Source organism: Macaca mulatta, chromosome 14 (assembly GCF_049350105.2).
Source record: "Macaca mulatta isolate MMU2019108-1 chromosome 14, T2T-MMU8v2.0, whole genome shotgun sequence".
Taxonomy (NCBI): domain Eukaryota; kingdom Metazoa; phylum Chordata; class Mammalia; order Primates; family Cercopithecidae; genus Macaca; species Macaca mulatta.
This window is the reverse complement of record NC_133419.1, coordinates 7,622,373-7,642,843: the sequence shown is the minus strand read 5'-3', so window position 1 is coordinate 7,642,843 and position 20,471 is coordinate 7,622,373. Positions and strand designations below refer to the sequence as shown.

General features: G+C 42.1%; 1 protein-coding gene across 1 annotated transcript in view; it reads left to right on the top strand.

The window, feature by feature from the left end:
* The window catches only part of TOP6BL (TOP6B like initiator of meiotic double strand breaks), a 108,707-nt gene that overhangs the window by 25,493 nt on the left and 62,743 nt on the right, over positions 1 to 20,471 (top strand). Inside the window, exon 4 of the mRNA XM_015113604.3 lies at positions 20,186 to 20,295. Within this exon, the coding sequence (XP_014969090.3) occupies positions 20,186 to 20,295 (110 nt within the window). The remainder of the gene's footprint in view (positions 1 to 20,185; positions 20,296 to 20,471) is intronic.

The window sequence follows — 20,471 nt, the reverse complement described above, 5'->3', positions numbered from 1 at the left end:
GGAGAATGGTGTGAACCCGGGAGGTAGAGGTGAAACCCTGTCTCTACTAAAAATACAGAAAAATTAGCCGGGTGTGGTGGCGAGTGCCTGTGGTCCCAGCTACTCAGGAGGCTGAGGCAGGAGAACGGTGTGAACCCGGGAGGTAGAGCTTGCAGTAAGCTGAGATCAAGCCACTGCACTCTAGCCTGGGCGACAGAGCAAGACTCCGTCTCAAAAAAAAAAAAAAAAAAAGAATACCAGTCCTTGTAAACAGGGAGGACTGCTTTGCTGTTGATATGTGGCTACATGGCTATGATAGTTCAGTTTTTGCCTCTTCCCTATACGCCACCCTTTTGGTGTCAGGGAGACTTTTTTGTTGTTCATTGCTTTGTTTTTTGGAGACAGGGTCTTGCTCTGTTTCCCAGGCTGAAGTGCTGTGGCATGACCACAGCTCACTGCAGCCTTGACCTCTTGGGCTCAAGGGATTCTCCCACTTACAGCCTTCTGAGTAACTGGGACCACAGGTGTGTACCACCATGCCCAGCTAGTTATTTTATTTTTTGTAGAGATGAGATCTCGCCATGTTGCCAAAGCTGGTTTTAAATTCCTGGGCTCAAGCGATCCTCCCACCTCGGCCTCTCAAAGTATAAGGATTACAAGTGTGAGCCACAATGCCCTGTTTATTTTCAAGTTCACTTTTGTCCTCTTTGTTAATTTGTTGGGAAAGAAAGTGAGGAGTGGTGCTTTTCATCGGTTAGAGAGATTGACAGGTCCAGGCTTGCTCAACATTGAGTAAGAAAATCACAATGGTGAACTCTTGAATGTCTGACATAATCAAGTTTTTTTTTTTGTTTTTTTTTTTAAAGTCTGAGATTCTTGTATTCAAGAATAAAAATCTGAGGCCGGGCGCGGTGGCTTAAGCCTGTAATCCCAGCACTTTGGGAGGCCGAGACGGGTGGATCACGAGGTCAGGAGATTGAGACCATCCTGGCTAACACGGTGAAACCCCGTCTCTACTAAAAAAATACAAAAAAACACTAGCCGGGCGAGGTGGTGGGTGCCTGTAGTCCCAGCTACTCGGGAGGCTGAGGCAGGAGAATGGTGTAAACCCGGGAGGTGGAGCTTGCAGTGAGATGAGATCTGGCCACTGCACTCCAGCCTGGGTGACACAGCGAGACTCTGCCTCAAAAAAAAAAAAAAAAAAAAAAAAAGAATAAAAATCCATTATAATTTTATGTCTTACAAAATCAGCAACTCTAAGGCTCAGAATTTATCTAACACTTTTTCCCCCCGAGAGCTCATTTTGTAGACATGATCTTATTCATTCTTGAGGAGCAGTCAGACATAAGTGTTATCATCATCTGTGTTTCAGAGATAAGGAAACTGAGACTTACCTCAGCCTCATATACTAAGAAAGGAAATGTTTGTAGACTCATAGGTTGCTGGTTATCCATTAAACTGTGAGAGACTACACTTAATTTTAAGCTTTTGATACATTTCTTTTTTTTTTTTTTTTTTTTGAGACGGAGTCTCGCTCTGTTGCCCAGGCTGGAGTGCAGTGGGGCGATCTCAGCTCGCTGCAAGCTCCGCCTCCTGGGTTTATGCCATTCTCTTGCCTCAGCCTCCCGAGTAGCTGGGACTACAGGCGCCCGCCACCTCGCCTGGCTAGTTTTTTGTATTTTTTAGTAGAGACGGGGTTTCACCATGTTAGCCAGGATGGTCTCGATCTTCTGACCTCGTGATCTGCCCGTCTTGGCCTCCCAAAGTGCTGGGATTACAGGCTTGAGGCACTGCGCCCGGCCAGCTTTTGATACATTCTAAACAGACTCTTGTTGCCAAATTTACCTAACACTTGGTAAGATTTTATAAAGGTTGGTTGAAGATCAAGACATGCTAAAACAAATAGATTTTTGTCTTTTTTTGCTTCCTTAATATTTCTTTACTCTTTTTCTTGTTACATTTATCTAATTGCACTTCACTATTGAGAACATGTTCAAGATTTGATGTGACAGAAGGGGATGGAAAGGACAGAAGTGGTTTTTTTTTTTTTTTTTTGAGACAGAGTCTTGCTCTGTTTGCCCAGGCTGGAGTGCAGTGGTACGATCTCGGCTCACTGCAAGCTCCGCCTCCTGAGTTCACGCCATTCTTCTGCCTCAGCCTCCCAAGTAGCTGGGACTACAGGCACCCGCCACCACACCCAGCTAATTTTTTTTTTTTTTTGTATTTTTAGTAGATACAGATTTTCTTTTTTTTTTTTTTTTTTTTTTTTTGAGACGGAGTCTCGCTCTGTCGCCCAGGCTGGAGTGCAGTGGCCGGATCTCAGCTCACTGCAAGCTCCGCCTCCCGGGTTTACGCCATTCTCCTGCCTCAGCCTCCTCAGTAGCTGGGACTACAGGCGCCCGCCACCTCGCCCGGCTAGTTTTTTTTTTTGTATTTTTTTAGTAGAGAAGGGGTTTTACCGTGTTAGCCAGGATGGTCTCGATCTCCTGACCTCGTGATCCGCCCGTCTCGGCCTCCCAAAGTGCTGGGATTACAGGCTTGAGCCACCGCGCCCGGCCGAGACAGAGTTTCACCAGAGAGCCAGGATGGTCTTGATATCCTGACCTCGTGATCCGCCCGCCCCAGCCTCCCAAAGTGCTGGGATTACAGGCGTGAGCCACTCTGCCCGGCCGACAGAAGTGGTTTTTACCAACCCTGACATAATCCTTTTCCTTTTCAACTTGGATAGATAGAACAGGAGAAAAGGATAGCTCTTATTATTAGAGATCCTGGGAGCTGGCTCATGCTCTGGCTGAGTGGTACATAACTGCTTTTATTCAGCAGCCCATGAGAGCTAACCTGCCTTGTACCTGGCTGGCTTAAAATGCTTGAACTTTTACAATTCTTCATTGAGTAATCAGCTGGGCACTTATTGTTCCAACTCTGTCCTTCCGGTTTACCACACATCTTTAGTTTTCTCAGCTGGGGACACAAGGAGAGTTGTCTCCCTATAGTGGTATAGTGGAATTTGGCTGGAATGGGAAGAGGGGATATTGTATTTTTTCTTGAGTAGACTTTATGGCTAGCCATTTAATACATTCTGAAAAATGGTCAGATGATATCACATACAAAAATTACCTCAAAATGTATCAAAGAACTAAAACTATAAAACTGTTAGAAAAGAAAGAAAGATTTAAATCTTCATAACCTTGGATTAGGCAATGTTTTTTTGGATATGACATTTAAAGCACAAGCAACCAAAGGAAAAGTAGAGAAATTGGACTTAATCAGTATTAAAAACTCTTATGCTTCAAAAGATGATATTAAGAAAGTGAAAAGATCAATTATACCTAAAAAAAAAAAAAAAAACCAAAAAAAACTGGAAAATAAAGGTCTCTAGTTCCAAAACTTAGGAAAAAAAGGTGAAAAAATAATCCACAGATAAGAAAAGTCTAGTATCCAGTGTACATAAAGAACTTATACAACAACAATTAAAGGACAAATAGCAAAATTCATATGGTAAAGCCCCAACCCCCAAAGTGATAGTATTTGGAGATGGGGCCTTTGGGAGGTAAGTGGGGTTAGATTATGAGGGTTGGGCCTTCATGAGATTAGTGGTTTTATAAGAAGAGGAAGGGAGAGAGAGATTATTCTCTTTTTCCCTCTCCCTCCCTTGTATCCACTGAGGAAAGGCCATGTGAGCACACAATGAGAAGGCAGCTGTCTAAAAGCCAGGAAGACAGCCCTCATCAGGAACCAAATGAACTGGCACCTTGATCTTGGACTTCCCAGTCTTCAGAACTGTGAGAAATAAATTTCTCTTTGTTTAAGCTACCTAGTGTATGGCAGAGTTGAGTAGTTGTGACAGTTGCAGCAGAAAGTATATGGCTCATAACATGAAAAATATTTACTAGCTGACCCTTTACCGAAAAAGTTTGCCAGCCCCTGATCTATGCCAATGAAAGCTGTATCTGAAACTGAGCACCTTCAATAATCAACCAGCATTCACTGAGTATCTTCCATGCTGTTAGGTTCAGTGGAACCATTGTATAATCTAGATAAGACTTGGGTGAAACAGGAAACACGACATTATATGTAGCAGCATTGTGTGTGACATAATAAAAACTTAAGTTGTACCAAACATACATTTAGAAAATAAGACAGGCTGGGCGCAGTGGCTCACGCCTGTAATCCCAGCACTTTGGGAGGCCAAGGTGGGAGGATCACCTGAGGTCAGGAGTTTGAGACCAGCCTGACCAACATGGAGAAACCCTGTCTCTACTAAAAATACAAAAAATTAGCTGGGTGTGGTGGTGCATGCCTGTAATCCCAGCTACTTGGGAGGCTGAGGCAGGAGAATGGCTGGAACCCGGGAGGTGGAGGTTGCAGTGAGCCAAGATCGCACCACTGTACTCCAGCCTGGTGACAGAGCAAGACTCTGTCTCAAAAAAAAAAAAAAGATCAGCCGGGTGTTGTGGCAGGCATCCATAACCCCACCTACTTAGGAAGCTGAGGCAGGAGAATCGCTTGAACCCAGGAGGTGGAGGTTGCAGAGAGCCGAGATCGCACCACAGCACTCCAGCCTGGGCAAGACTCTGTCTCAAATGGGGGAAATAAAAGAGGCTGAGAAATTTAGAGGAACAGCATATGACTGTAACATTTAGAATCATCCTGGTTAGCCACTTACTAGCTTTGTCATTATGGGCAAGTTACATAACCTCCTTGTGCCTCAGTTTTCTCATTTGTGAAGAGGGAATAATAACACTTCGCGTTGTTAGGAAGACTAAAATGAGAAAATTTATTTTAAGTAATTCCTGTAGTGCCTGGAACATAGAGGGTACTGAAGGCTTCTGTTTATGTTTTTGACTGCTTCATCTCCCTTCCCCATATCTTCAGCCTCAATCTGTCCCCTAAGCATCAAATCCATTCTCCATACAGCAATCAGAGTAATTAAAAAATATAAAAGTAGACTGCATCATTCCCCTTCTTAAAACTCAATACTTAGCATTGAAACTGAAAAATCTACACCTCATCATAAACTGCAAGACTGAATGATCTGGCTCATTTCTGCCTCTCCAAACATTATATATTAAACTATTATTTCCTCAACTCACTTGTACTCCAGCCACATTGGACTAGTTTCTGTTCCTTGACACACACAAAGCCCTTTCTCTTCTTTGAGGCTTTGTACTTGTTCCCTTTACTTAGGATGTTTCTCCCCTAGTTTTTTGTGTGACTGGTTGGTCCACTTGCCCTTCTATATTTCAGCTTAAATGTCCTCTCTTCCGGGAGGCCTTCCGTGACAACCCTACCTAAGTAGTTTACCTCATTACTAGGCTTATTTCTTTTATAGCACCTATCATACTCTTCAGGAATTTTTTTTTGTGGGGGAGGGTGTATTTGTTTGTTTATTCTTTCCTAATTAGAATGTAAGCTCCAGCCGGGCCCAGTGGCTCATGCCTGTAATCTCAGCACTTTGGAAGGTCGAGGCGGGTGAACAGCCTGAGGTCAGGAGTTTGAGACCAGGCTGGCCATCATGGTGAAACCCTGTCTCTACCAAAAATTAGCCAGGCGAGGTGGTGGGCGCCTGTGATCCCAGCTATTCGGGAGGCTGAGGCAGAAGAATCACTTGAACCTGGGAGGTGGAGGTTGCACTGAGCCAAGATTCGCCACTGCATTCCAGTTTGGGCGACAGAATGAGACTCCATCTCAAAAAAAAAAAAGAAAAGAAAAGGAAAAATGTTAGCTTCATGAGGAAAGGAATATAGTTTGTCTTAATCACTTCTATATTTCCAGAGCCCAGCACAATGTCTGGCATATAGCAGGTGTTTAATAAATATAAGGCATACTTCATTTTATTTGTTTATTTTTTTTGAGACGGCATCTCACTCTTGTTGCCCAGGCTGGAGTGCAATGTCATGGTTTGGCTCACTGCAACCTCCGCCTCCCAGACTCAAGCAATTCTCCTGCCTCAGCCTCCCAAGTAGCTAGGATTACAGGTGCCCGCCACCACACCCAGCTAATTTTTATATTTTTAGTAGAGATGGGGTTTCACCATGTTGGCCAGGCTGGTCTCAAACTCCTGACCTCAGGTGGTCCTCCCACCTTGGCCTCCCAAAGTGTTGGGACTACAGGTGTGAACCACCATGCCCAGCCCCTAGTCATGCTTTCAAAGAGATATTTGCCTAGCCCAGCCTGGGAGACTGTGAGCCTGTGGTGGTTGCCCATCTTCTTGATGAGTCTCACTTCTTCATCTAGGAAGTGGCTCTCCAGGAAGTCACCAAGATGGGGGTCTGTGTAGGCAGAACCTAGGGCATGAAAATCCAAACGGGCCTTGTTCAGGTTTTTCTACATGGCTGTGTTGGATTCCATGGCATCCAGGGTTTTACCCTACTCATCTTGAGATGGCTTATGAATGTCCTGGAATAGAATGTGGCTGCCATGCTGGCTTTGCAACTTCAAGAGATGCTCTACACCCTTACACTTCTCAGCCAATTTGTGGAAGAAGTGGCTCACGCCTTCTAGAGCCACATCATTGCGGTCAAAATAGAAGCCCAGAATGAGAGAGATGTAGGAGGCCTACAGATACAAATTGACCAGGCGATTGACAGCTGCCTCCAACTCGATGAAATAATTCTAATAAGTCTAGTTGGCAAGAAGGAGCTAACCACAAAAACAGTGTTGGCTGGTCCCAGAAGCAGGAGATGGCCGAGAAGATGATCCTAGAGGTTACAAGTGGAGAGGAAATTGGAGGGCAGTTGGAGGCCGGAAGAGAGGGAGTCCCTGGGTTTGTTCCATCCAAGTACTGTTGAAGCAAGAGACAGATGTGTGGGACTGCCAAATGCACTGCCGGAACATCCATGAATAGCCCATGGTTCAAGGAGTAATTTCAACTTTAAAGACTTATTATTTAATAAATACATTTTATAAGACTATAGCTGCCATAGATAGTGTGTAGAGTCAATTGAAAACCTGGAAAGGAGTCACCATTCTAGATGTCATTAAGAGCATTTGTCATTCATGGGAGGAGGTCGAAACATCAACATTAACAGGAGTTTGAAAGAAGTTGATTCCAACCCTTATGGATGACTTTGAGCCAGTAAGTGATATATTTTTTTTTTTTTAAGAATTTCATTTTCCAACTGTTCCTTGCTAGTATTTGAAATACAATTGATGTTTATATATTTTTCAAGCTTGCTTAACTAGCCTGGGAAACATAGCAAGGCCTATATCTACAAAACATTTCTAAAAGTTAGTTGGGCATGGTGCTGCATGCCTATAGTCCTAGCTACTCAGGAGGCTGAATCAGGAGGATTGATTGAACCCAGGAGTTGGAGGGTGCAGTGAGCTATAATTTTGCCACTGCATTCCAGCCTGGGAGACAGAGCAAGACCCTATCTCAAAAAATAAAAATCTTGGCCAGGCACCGTGGCTCATGCCTATAATCTCAGCACTTTAGGAGGCTGAGGCGGGCAGATCATCTGAGGTCAGGAGTTTGAGACCAGCCTTGCCAACATGGTGGAACCCTGTCTGTACTAAAAAATAGAAAAATAGCTGGGTGTGGTGTTGCATGCCTGTCTTCCCAGTTACTCCAAAGGCTAAGGCAGCAGAATCAGTTGAGCCTGGGAGGTGGAGGTTGCAGTGAGCCAAGATCATGCCACTGCACTCCAGCCTGTATTGTTGGATTTGATTTGCCATAATTTTATTAAGAATTTTTGCATCTGTGTTCACAAAGGATATGTGTAATTTTCTTTTCTTGTAATGTTTTTGTCTCGTTTTGGTACAAGTAATGCTGGCCTCATAGAATTACTTTGGACATATTCTCTGTTCTTCAATTGCCTAGAAGAGTTTGTAGAAGATATTATTTCTTCCTTAAATATTTGGTGCAAATCATCAAGGAAGCCATCTGGGCCTGGTTTTTTCCTTCCTGGGAAATATTTTAACTACAAATTCAATTTCTTTAATAATTATACGGTCGGTCTCTCTTTTTGAGACATGGTCTCTGTCGTCCAGGCTCGAGTACAGTGGGGCGATTTCAGCTTGTTGCAGCTTTGACCTCCCTGGCTCAAGCGATCCTCCTGCCTCAGACTCAGGACTATATAGGCATGCACCACCATACCTGGTTTGTATTTTTTGTAGAGACAGAGTCTCACTGTGTTGCCCAGGCTGGTCTGGAACTCCTGGACTCAAGTGATTCGCTTGCTTCAGCCTCCTAAAGTGCTGGGATTATAGGTGTGTGCCACTGCACCTGGCTTCTTTTTTTCCTTGGTAAGCATGGGTAATTTGTGTCAAGGAATTTGTCCATTTTATCTAAGTTATTGAGTTTATTGACATAAAATTGTTCATAATTTTCCTTGCTATCTTTCTAATGTTTGTAGAATCTCTAGGAATATCTCCTTTCTTACTCCTGGTATTGGTTATTTATGTCTTCTCTTTTATTTTCCTTGATTAGTCTGGCTAGAACCAGGTTCTTCCTGTTGTTTTCTATTTCATTCATTTACACTCTGATCTTTTATTCTTTCTTTTGCTTGTTTGGGGTCTTATTTGCTCTTCTGTTTCTGGTTTTATAAAGTGAAAGCCGCAATCATTGATTAGAGACAATTCTTTTCTACACTGAAGTCATAATGACATTTTATGTAATTTATTTTTTCTTTTTTTTTGACACAGAGTCTCGCTCTGTTGCTCAGGCTGGAGTGCAATGGTGCGATCTCAGTTCACTGCAACCTCTGCCTCCCAGGTTCAAGCAATTCTCCTGCCTCAGCCTCCCGAGTAGCTGGGATTACAGGCCCCCACCACCAAGCCCAGCTATTTTTAATATTTTTAGTAGAGACGGGGTTTCACCATGTTGGCCAGGCTGGTCTCGAACTCCTGACCTCAGGTGATCCACCTGCCTTAGCCTCCCAAATTGCTGGGATTATAGGTGTGAGCCACCACTCCCAGCCTATATAATTTCTTTAATAGTGCTAAAGTTTTAAAATTATATTTATTATTACATCTAGTGAATCTGGAGTTTATTTTTGTTTTGCTTTGCTAACCAGCTGACTTCATAATGGAGTTTTTTATTTATGATATAAATTAGGAATCTAATTTAAATACTTTTCCAAACAGATTGCTACTTGTCCCAACTCAGTTTATTATTGAATAGTACTCTACCCAGTAATTTATATTATTATTCTGTCATATACTAAGATTCTATATATGCTTGGGTCTGTTTCTGGGTAATCTAGTATTTATCTCTGTGCCTGGGCCAGTATTGTAGAGTTTTATTTCCTAAAGCTTTAGAATAAATCTTGCTATATGATAGGGCAAATACCTCTTTGTTTTTCTTTTTCAGAATAGTCTTTGGTGTTTTTTTTGTTTTTTTTTTTTTGATAGAGTCTCGCTTTGTCACCCAGGATGGAGTGCAGTGGGCGATCTCCGCTCACTGCAAGCTCCGCCTCCCGGGTTCACTCCATTCTGCTGCCTCAGCCTCCCGAGTAACTGGGACTACCAGACGCCTGCCACCACGCCTGGCTAATTTTTTTTTTTTTTTTTTTTTTTTTTTTTTGATTTTTAGTAGAGACAGGGTTTCACTGTGTTAGCCAGGTTGGTCTCAATATGCTGACCTCATGATCCACCCACCTCGGCCTCCCAAAATGCTGGGATTACAGGCATGAGTCACCGCGCCTGGCCTCGTCTTTGGTTTTTAAAACCTTTACTCTTGCCTATGAGTTTTATAATTAGCTAAGTTCCAGGCTGGGCATGGGGACTCACGCCTGTAATCCCAGTGCTTTGGGAGGCTAAGGCCGGCAGATCACAGGAGGTGGGAGTTAGTGACCAGCCTGGCTAACATGGTGAAACCCCGTCTCTACTAAAAATACAAAAATTAGCCGGGTGTAGAGACGCATGCCTGTAATCCCAGCTACTCCGGAAGCTGAAGTGAGAGAATCACTTGAACCCAGGAGTCAGAGGTTTCAGTGAGCCGAGATCGTGCCAATGCACTCCTGTCTGGGTGACAAGAGTGAGACTCCGTCTCAAAAAAAAAAAAAAATCCACAAAAAATCTTGTGATTTTGATTGCTATTAAATGGAATTATAGATTAATTTGGTGGCTATGAACATTTTTAGCATTGTTTTTGTGAGATGATATAGCTTGTCATTTATTTAGATTTTCTTTTTCTTTTTTTTTTTTTTTTTTGAGACGGAGTCTCGCTGTGTCGCCCAGGCTGGAGTGCAGTGGCCGGATCTCAGCTCACTGCAAGCTCTGCCTCCCGGGTTTACGCCATTCTCCTGCCTCAGCCTCCCGAGTAGCTGGGACTACAGGCGCCTGCCACCTCGCCCGGCTAGTTTTTTGTATTTTTTAGTAGAGACGGGGTTTCACCGTGTTAGCCAGGATGGTCTCGATCTCCTGACCTCATGATCCGCCCGTCTCGGCCTCCCAAAGTGCTAGGATTACAGGCTTGAGCCACTGCGCCCGGCCCATTTTTTATTTAGATTTTCTTTTAAAAAATGTTATTTAATTTTAGTTGTCACAATTAAGAGATAGGCACTATAATCCCCAGTATATAGATTCTATAGGAGAATAAGGGGCTCAACCAAGAGCAAATGGCTATAAGCCAAAGTCTGCCTGACTTTAGAGACCATTTTGCCAGATATTATTTGTTCAAAATATTGTCTCTTCTTCTGGGAGAATTATACTTTTTGCCCTGTCAGTATAAGGCTGGGTCATGTAACTTGCCCCAGGGCCAATGAAATGTGAGTGGAAGTGACGTGTCGCCCTCCAGGAGAAGCTTTAAGAGTCTATGTGTATTTTGCTGGTAGCTTCTTTTCCTTTGCCATAAGGCTAGAATGTCTCAGATGAGGGGATATTTCTTTAGCCGGAGTCTTGCTTGGGTGTGGCTCTTGTTGGCTTTGAGTTCACTTATGGTTCTGCAACCTCTTAACTGGCTTCTGGAGTTCTCACAAAAGATAATTTGATATTGCTGTTGAGTTGGTTTTTCTGTAGGGGAAATGAGGGCCTGGGGCTTCCTATCCCACCATCTTGCTATGTCATTCCTATTTACATCTTTTACGTGAACACTTTAAAATTCTTTTCATAATGGTCTTAGATATCTTTTGTTATATTTATTTCTATAGTCTTATAGTTTTTGTTGCTATTATGAATGGTATTCATTTTTTTCAACCCTACTTAATTAATCCCTCATTAATTTGGATAATTTATCTGTGGATTCTTTTGGATCCTTTATATGGGCCCTCAAAGCATCTCTAAATTATGACAACTCCATCTTTTCCTTTTCGATCCTTATATAGCTTACCTTTTTTTTTTTGAGACAGAGTCTCACTCTGTTACCCAGGCTGGAGTGCAGTGGCGTGATCTCGGCTCACTACAATCTCCGCCTCCCAGGTTCAAGTGATTCTCCCACCTCTGCCTCCTGAGTAGCTGAGACTACAGGCATGCACCACCATGCCCGAGTAACTTGTGTATTTTTAGTAGAGACAGGATTTCACCATGTTGGCCAGCCTGATCTCGAACTCCTGACCTCAAGTAATCTGCCTGCCTTGGCCTCCCAAACTGCTGGAACTACAGGAATGAACCACCATGCCTGGCATATGGCTTGCTTCTTTTCCTTGTCATATTGTATTGGATAGAATAGTACTAGTATTAAATAGAATAGCAGGGGTAATATTAGGCATCTGTGTCTTGCTTTCCTTAAACAAGGAAGGATTATTTAAAAGTCAGGACCTTATTTAAAAGCCAGGACCAGTGGCTCATGCCTGTAATCGCAGCACTTTGGGAGGTCAAGATTGGAGGATCATTTGAGGCCAAGAGTTCGAGACCAGCCTGGTCAACACAGAAAGTCCTCATCTCTTAAAAGAAAAAAAAAATTATTATTAAATATATTTGCAATAGTTTTTGTACCTGCTCCTGTTAAGTTTAGGAAATTCTTTTCTATTCCTAATTTGCCAGCAGTGTTTGTTATGAATGAGTGCTGTATTTCCTAAAATGCTTTTTCTAGGCCAGGCACAGTGGCTTATGCTAGTAATCCCAGCAGTTTGGGAGAGGATCACTTGACGCTGGTAGTACAAGACTAGCCTGGGCAGCATGGCAAGACCCAGTCTCTACAAAAAAATACAAAAATTAACTGAGTGTGGTGGTGTGCACCTGCAGTGTCCCAGCTTCTTGGGAGCCTGGGACAGAAGGATAGTTTGGCCCCAAGAGGTGGAGGCTGCACTGAGCCAGAATCATGCCCATCATGTTTTTTTTAATACTGTTGTAATCACAATATATATAATGTTGTCCTATGTCTTTTTTTACTTAACATAAGCATTTTTCATGTTATGACATAGTCTGCTAGTCACTATTTTAGTGGCTAAATTATCCATCAAGATGTATCATAAATTAACCATTTTTCTATTAATAGACATTTAGATTTGTTCTTTTTTCCCCCCATTATTATGAATAGCAGGATAGTTATAGTGGCTAGGAGATTATACTGTGTGGTCTTGAGCAAGTTTTTGATCTTTTGAAAGCACCTACCTCATAAAATTGTTTTGAGGATTAAGTGAAGTAATATGTATAATGCATATAGCGCAGTGGTTATTCTGAACACACGATTCTCAATAAGTGCTAATTAATATCACTGGAATGAATATCTTAATGCATATAGCCTTTTACTATCTTGAAAATTTTAGGATTAATTTTCTGAGATAGAATTAACTTGATCAAAGTTTGTGTACATTTTTATGGCCCTGAAATTGCTTTGTAAAAAGTCATGGCAGCCAGGCGTGGTGGCTCATACCTGTAATCCCAGCACTTTGGGAGGCTGACATGAGCGGATCACTTGAGGTCAGGAGTTCAAGACCAGCCTACTAACATGGTGAAACCCTGTCTCTACTAAAAATACAAAAAAATAGCATGTGGTCCTAGCTACTCAGGAGGCTGAGGCAAGGGAATCACTTGAATCTGGGAGGTGGAGGTTGCAGTGAGCCGAGATCGCACCACTGCACTCCAACCTGGGCATCAAAGCAAGACTCCATCCCCCCAAAAAACGTTGTGTCGTGTAATGCTAACATTTGTAGTAAAGTTACCAACTTCACCGTACTTTGCTAGCATTGGGAATTTCAATTACTTAAAATATTTAAGCTAATTTACAAGTTAATGAGATGGTTAAAAGTTTTAATTGTATTTATCTGAACCTTTTAATAAGTGTTTACCACCTCTATTTTCTGTTTTCTGAACTTTGTGTCTTTTCTTTCTTTCTTTTCTTTTCTTCTTTTTTCTTTTTCTTTTTTTTTTTTTTTTTAAGAGACAGTCTCAAACTCCTGGGCTTAAGTGATTCTCCTGCCTCAGTCTCCCAAATTGCTGGGATTACAGGCTTGAGCCACTGCACCCAGCCTTCTCCACGTCTTTAGGGACAAACTTATAGGATGAAATTTAGGATGAATTCAGTCATTAGCTTGATACCATGATGTACAAATCCCTGAATTTCAATTTCATTGTTACAATGCCATTGTTTCAAGATGCTCTGTTGGCTATGGAAAGATAGGTCATCTATCCCAGCTACTCAGGGGGATCTTTTGAGCCCAAGAGGTCAAGGCTACAGTGAGCTGCGATCACAGCACTGCACTCTAGCCTGGGCAACAAAGTGAGACTGTCTCAAAAAATAAAATATAAAGTTTATATGGAAAGAAAAAGACCCAGAATAGCCAACTCAATATTGAAGAATAAAGTCAGAGGACTGGCACCACCTGACTTCAAGACCAATAAGCTACAGTAGTTAAGACACTGTGGTAGTGGCAAGAGAATAGGTAAATACTTTTTTTTTTGCTCAATTTTGAGTATTTTTAAATATTCAAATACTTATAATTCCCTACCTTATGAAATTATTTTTGCGCTGAAAAGTTAGCTGTCAAGAAAAATTCAAGGAAAAAAATAGTCTTTTATATTCACTTATTTATGATTTCTGGTGCTCTTCATTTCTTCCTGTATAGCTGGGTTTCTATCTTCAGCCTGAAGAAAATCCTTTAGCAAATCTTCTAGCAACAGATTATTTCATCTTCTCTCTTAAAATGCCTTTACCTTAACCTCATTTTAAATGATATTGCACTGGAATATCTGGCTTGATAGTTTTCTCCTTTTTAACATTTTGAAAGATATTGTCAATTGTCTTCTGTGCTTTATTTATTTATTTATATATTTTTGGAGACAGGGTCTCACTCTCTCACCCAGGCTGGAGTACAGTGGTGCAATCTCGGCTCACTGCAACCTCTGCCTCCCGGGTTCAAGCCATTCTTGTGCCTCAGCCTCCCGAGTAGCACTGGGATTACAGACATGCACCACCACACTTGGCTAATTTTTGTATTTTTAGTAGAGACAGGGTTTTGCCATGTTGACCAGGCTGGTCTTGTACTCATGGCCTCAAGCGATCCACCTACTTTGGCCTCCTGAAGTGCTGGGATTATAGGTGTGAGCCACCGCGCCTGGACCTGGCCTTTATTATTTATGGTAAGAAGTCAGCTGTGATTCATATTATCCCTCCACTGTATATAATGTGTGCTTTTCCTCTGGCTTCTTTCAATATCTTTATCTTTGGTTTTTATCGTTTTGACTATTCTATACCTAGATGTGATTTTCTTCGCATTTATCCTCCTTGGGGTTTGCTGAGCTTTTCACATCTTAATATTTTTCGGCCGGGCGCAGTGGCTCAAGCCTGTAATCCCAGCACTTTGGGAGGCCGAGACGGGCGGATCACGAGGTCAGGATATCGAGACTATCCTGGCTAATACGGTGAAACCCCGTCTCTACTAAAAAAATTTTAAAAAACTAGCCGGGCGAGGTGGCGGGCGCCTGTAGTCCCAGCTACTCGGGAGGCTGAGGCAGGAGAATGGCGTAAACCCGGGAGGCGGAGCTTGCAGTGAGCTGAGATCCGGCCACTGCACTCCAGCCTGGGCGACAGAGCGAGACTCCGTCTCAAAAAAAAAAAAATATATATATATTTTTTCTTTTTTCATGAAATTTTAGGGAATTTTAGGCCGGGCGCGGTGGCTCAAGCCTGTAACCCTAGCACTTTGGGAGGCCGAGACGGGCGGATCACGAGGTCAGGAGATCGAGACCATCCTGGCTAACACGGTGAAACCCCGTCTCTACTAAAAAATACAAAAAAAACTAGCCGGGCGCGGTGGCGGGCGCCTGTAGTCCCGGCTACTCGGGAGGCTGAGGCAGGAGAATGGCGGGAACCCGGGAGGCGGAGCTTGCAGTGAGCCGAGATCCGGCCACTGCACTCCAGCCTGGGCGACAGAGCGAGACAAAAAAAAAAAAAAAAAAAGAAAGAAATTTTAGGAATTTTGTCCATGGTTTCTCGATGTTTTTCTTGTCCTTTTCTCATTTTATTCTCCTATCCTCCTTCTAGGACTCCCATTACACATATTTTAGACTGGCTGATATTTTCCTACAGGTTTCTAAGACTTTATTCATTTTTCTTCAGTCTTTTTTTCTTTATTCTCCAGATTGGATAGTTTTTGTTATTTGTCTTCAGTGATTTTGCTGACTCTTCTGTCACCTCTAATCTGCTATTAAACCTATCCAGTGAATTCTTCATTTCAATGATTTAACTTTTCAGTTATAGAATTTCTTTTTGGTTCTTTTTGTATAGCGTTAATTTATCTGCTGACATTTCCTCTCAGTTCACTCATTAAGGCTGCCTTTTAAGCCTTTGAACATATTTATAATAGATTCTTTAAAGTCTTTCCTAAATGTAATATCTGTACCATATCAGGTTCTGTTTCTTTTCTTTTTTCAGAGACAGGGTCTCACTCTGTCAGCAGGCTGAAAAGTGCAGTGGCACAGTCATAGCTCCTGCAGCCTACAACTCTTGGGCTCAAGTGATCCTTCCACCTCAGCCTCTTGAGTAGCTAGGACCACAGGCATGTACCACCGCACCCAGCTAATTTTTAATTTTTTTTGTAGAGACAAGAGTCTTGCCATGTTGCCTAGCTAGTCTCAAATTCCTGGCCTCAAGCGATCCTCCTGCCTTGGCCCCCCAAGTGCTAGGATTATAGGCATGAACCTGGCCCTCAGGTTCTGTTTCTATTAGTTGCTTTTTTTTCCCCCTTGACTGTGGGTTATCATTTCCTATTTCTTTGCATATTTAGTAAATTTTTTATACTGGACAATATGATCATAGTCTATATTATGTTATCTATCTCTGGAGAGTATTAATTTTTGTTCTAGTAGGCTATGCACCTTGACCTTGTGCAGGCTTGTTTTTATGCATTTTAAAGGGTAGGTTTGTAGAAAGCCAATGTATTTTTCAAACTCTTCTAATTTGATACCATTTAGCCTCCAAACTCTGTCTCCTCTGTGGATTTTGTCAAGGCATGGCCTTAGACTTTTTTTGGGTGGGTCTAGAGCAGACTTTCATCTACAGTATGGTTTTCATTACTAGAGCATTATCTGTGGGGCATGTCAGCTAGACACTAGCAGTTTTAACAAGGTCTCCCCATTTCTAGCTACGCCTAAAGGCCAACATTTTTCAGCACTGGAAAATCTTGCTAGTATCTTGTGACATTCTCAACTCCATAGCACCTGCTCTTTGGGGAATCATATGTAGTCTCACTCTCTGCATGGATAGTCCAGACCTTGGCCAAGGACTCATGGGGAGCTCGTACACATACTTTAGTACCCGACTCTGTGCAGCTCCCTCTTCTCCAGTGCTCTGCCCTGCAGATTCCAGGTACTTTCACAACTCCAAAATCTATTCTCTGCCTCCTCAGCTTAGTGGGACCACTGTCCTCTGCTTGGGTTCCATGTTCCGGTTCTGTAGATAGGAAAATTTCCCCAGGCAGACACCCAGGGCAATCACAGGACTAACCTGATGACTTTCCCTTCTCTCAAGGGATTGTAACCTTGTGCTGTCTGTTGTCCAATGCCTGAAAACAATTGTCTCATATATTTTATCCAGTTTTATAGTAGTTTTTGGTTTGAGGGCTCATTTGGTTATTTCATTAATGCTGGGAGGAGAAACCCCAGTACGTGGTTTTGCTATGTGTTCGTAATGTCATCTGATTGAAAATTTTCTATCTATTTCATCTTTAACAGTTGAAGACCTATGTGAAGAGGTAGCTTGATACTGATAATAATCTCTCATTCTTTCTCCTTGTCCCCACATGATCTCAGCAAAAACGCAAACTCATGTTTAAATGGACATGGTGGTTTGTTTAGTGGTTATTTGAGTGAGGACTTGTAGTTGGTAAACATTTTAAGTTTCTCATTTTGTAATGGTAGTTTGGCTCTCTTAAAAGTTCACATTTGGCTGGGTGAGGTGGCTCATGCCTATAATCCCAGCACTCTGGGAGGCTGAGGCAGGAAGATCTCTCGAGACCAGCCTGGGCAACATAGTGAGACCCTGTATCTACAAAAAATTACAAAAATTTCCCTAAGCAGTTTAATATAAAGAAAAAAAATTAGCTGGGCATTGTGTACACCTGTAGTTGTAGTGAGGCGGCAGGCTGAGGCAGGAGGATCCTTTGATCCCAGGAGTTGGGGGCTGCAGTGAGCTATGATCACACCACTGCACATAGCCTGGGCCACAGAACATGATCCTGTCTTGGATAGACAGATAGATGATTGATTGATTGATTGATTGATACATAGATAGATAGATAGATAAAGTAAAAGAGTCCAGATTCAAAGTTACTTCAGATCTTTGAAGATAGTACTGGATTATCTTCTGGCATTTAGCATTGCTAACTCATGGGGTGTTTTTGCTATTTAATTTTTTTTTTGGTAGCTTGTAGGGTTTTCTGCGTATCCTTGTTATTTTGGATTTCATTGCGATGTGTTAACTATGTAGCTTTTTAAATTTTTGCTTTTGCCTTGTTTTTTAGAAATTTATCATGCTTGAAGTTTGGTAAGATTGTTCAAATAGCACTTATATCTGTCTTTGTTTTATATTTCTCAGTCATTACTTCTTCTGGATCTATTTTTAATATCTCTTGCCTTTTCTTTTTTTTTTTTTTTTTTTTTTTTTTTGACGCGGAGTCTTGCTCTGTGCCCCAGGCTGGAGTGCAGTGGCGCGATCTCGGCTCACTGCAAGCTCCGCTCCCCCGGGTTCACGCCATTCTCCTGCCTCAGCCTCCCGAGTAGCTGGGACTACAGGCGCCCGCCACCTCGCCCGGCTAATTTTCTTGTATTTTTAGTAGAGACGGGGTTTCACCGTGTTAGCCAGGATGGTCTCGATCTCCTGACCTCATGATCTGCCCGTCTCGGCCTTCTTCTTTTAATTGATATAAAATTCATATAAACACAACCATTTTAAAGTATACAATTTAGTGGTTTTTAGTATATTTTCGGCGTTGTATAACTAATATTTTTTTTTGGCAGAGTCTCACTCTGTCACCCAGGTAGGAGTGCAGTGGCTTGATTATGGTTCACTGCAGCCTTGACCTCCTGGGCTGAGTTAATCCTCCCACTTCAGCCCTCCGAATAGTTGGGACTAGAGCTGTGCACCACCACACCTAGTTAATTTTTTGGTATTTTTTATAGAGATGGGGTTTCACCACATTGGCCAGGGTAGTCTCAAACTGCTGGGCTCAAGTGATCCTCCCGCCTTGGCCTCCCAAAGTGCTGGGACTATAGGCATCAGCCACTGCTTCTTGCCTGTATAACTATTATCACTATCCAATTCCAGTACATTTTCATTCTGAAAAAGAAACCGTGTACTCATTAGCAGTCACTCTGCTTACTTTCATTCTCTATGCCTTGGCAAACACTAATCTACTTTCTGTCTCTGTCGATTTGCTTATTTTGGACATCTCATATAAATGGAATCATACAACATGTAGCATTTTGTGTGTGGGTTCTTTAAGTATTATGTTTTCAAGGTTTATCCATGTTGTTTCATGTCACAGTACTTCATTTCTTTTTATGGCTGAATACTCCCCATTTGGTTAAGCCATTCATCATTTGATGGACATTTGGGTTGTTTCTACTTTTAGCTATTATGAGTAATCTTGCTATGAGCATTCATGTACTAACTTTTCTTTTAAATTTGCTCTTTTACTGTGTCCAATCTAGCCATCCATACAGTTTTAATTTCAAATACTGAATCTTTAATTTCTAAGATTTCCTTTCTATTTTTCTTTTCTTTTCTTTTCTTTTTTTTTTTTTTTTTTGAAAGTCTTGCTCTGTTACCCAGGCTGGAGTGCAATGGCGCAATCTCAGCTCACTGCAACCTCCACCTCCCAGGTTCTAGCAATGCTCCTGCCTCAGCCTCCCAAGTAGCTGGGATTACAGGTGCCTGCCACCATGCCTGGCTAATTTTTAAAATATTTTTAGTAGAGACGGAGTTTCACCATGTTGTCCAGGCTGGTCTCGAACTCCTGACCTCAGGTAATCCACCAGCCTCGGCCTCTCAAAGTGCTGGAATTACAGGCAAGAGCCACCGTGCCTGGCCAATTTCTAAGATTTCCTTTTTTTTTTTTTTTTTTGAGACAGAGTCTTGATCTGTCACCCAGGCTGGGGTGCAGTGGCGCAATCTCAGCTCACTGCAAGCTCCGCCTCCTGGGTTCACGCCATTCTTCTGCCCCCACCTCCTGAGTAGCTGGGATTACAGGCACCCGCCAGTAGTCCCTAAGAGCCGGATCTTAGGCGGATCACCTAGAGGCATGGTGGTGCATGCCTCTAATCCCAGCTACTTGGGTGGCTGAGGCATAAGCATATCTTGAACCCAGGAGGTAGATGTTGCAGTGAGCCGAGATAGCACCATTGCACTCCAGCCTGGGTGACAGTGTAAGACTCTGACTCAAAAAAAAAAAAAAAAAAAAAGTTCATGCCTGAGAGTCATTCTTGAATTTTTCAGCCTTCAGCTCTAAGTTAGTTCATGTACTAGACTTGTGTTTATTACATAATGAGTTGATTAATTAAAAAATACAAGAATATCAGAACTATCAATTCTGAAGCTTTCAGGCATTAAACATGACCTTGTGGAAATTAACAGAAAATAAAAATTGATTTAGCAAATGTAAAATATTGAAAAGATGAGGTTAAATGTCCTAATCTCATAAAGTAATTCTAAATGTTCAAGCAATTTGCTGATGCATAGCCATTTCCAGTCATATTTTAAATCTTGTAGATAATCTTTTCATTAGAGAAAAGCCTTCTTGTCTCACCAGTTTAATAAACAAATCCAGAAATCCTGGTTCTTACCCACACTACTTGTTTGACTTTGTTGCCATTTCTTCTCACACAGAAATACAGTCCATACTGCCCGGAATCTCTGCAAAGCTGACTTGGACTTCAGAGGAAGGCAGCTATCCTCAGGACATGACAGGGGTAACACCCTTCCAGATGACTTTTGAGGCAGGTTTTGTTGTGGTCTTATAAATTACTAATGATTTTATTCTTATTTTTCTGCAAACCTAATAACAGGAAAGAAAAGCCTAGGTCCCTCAAAGTTCCAAGCTGAAATGAAATAAGGCATTGGTTCCCAAACTTGCCTGTGTGGACATTAGATCACCTAGGAACTCCCAAAATAC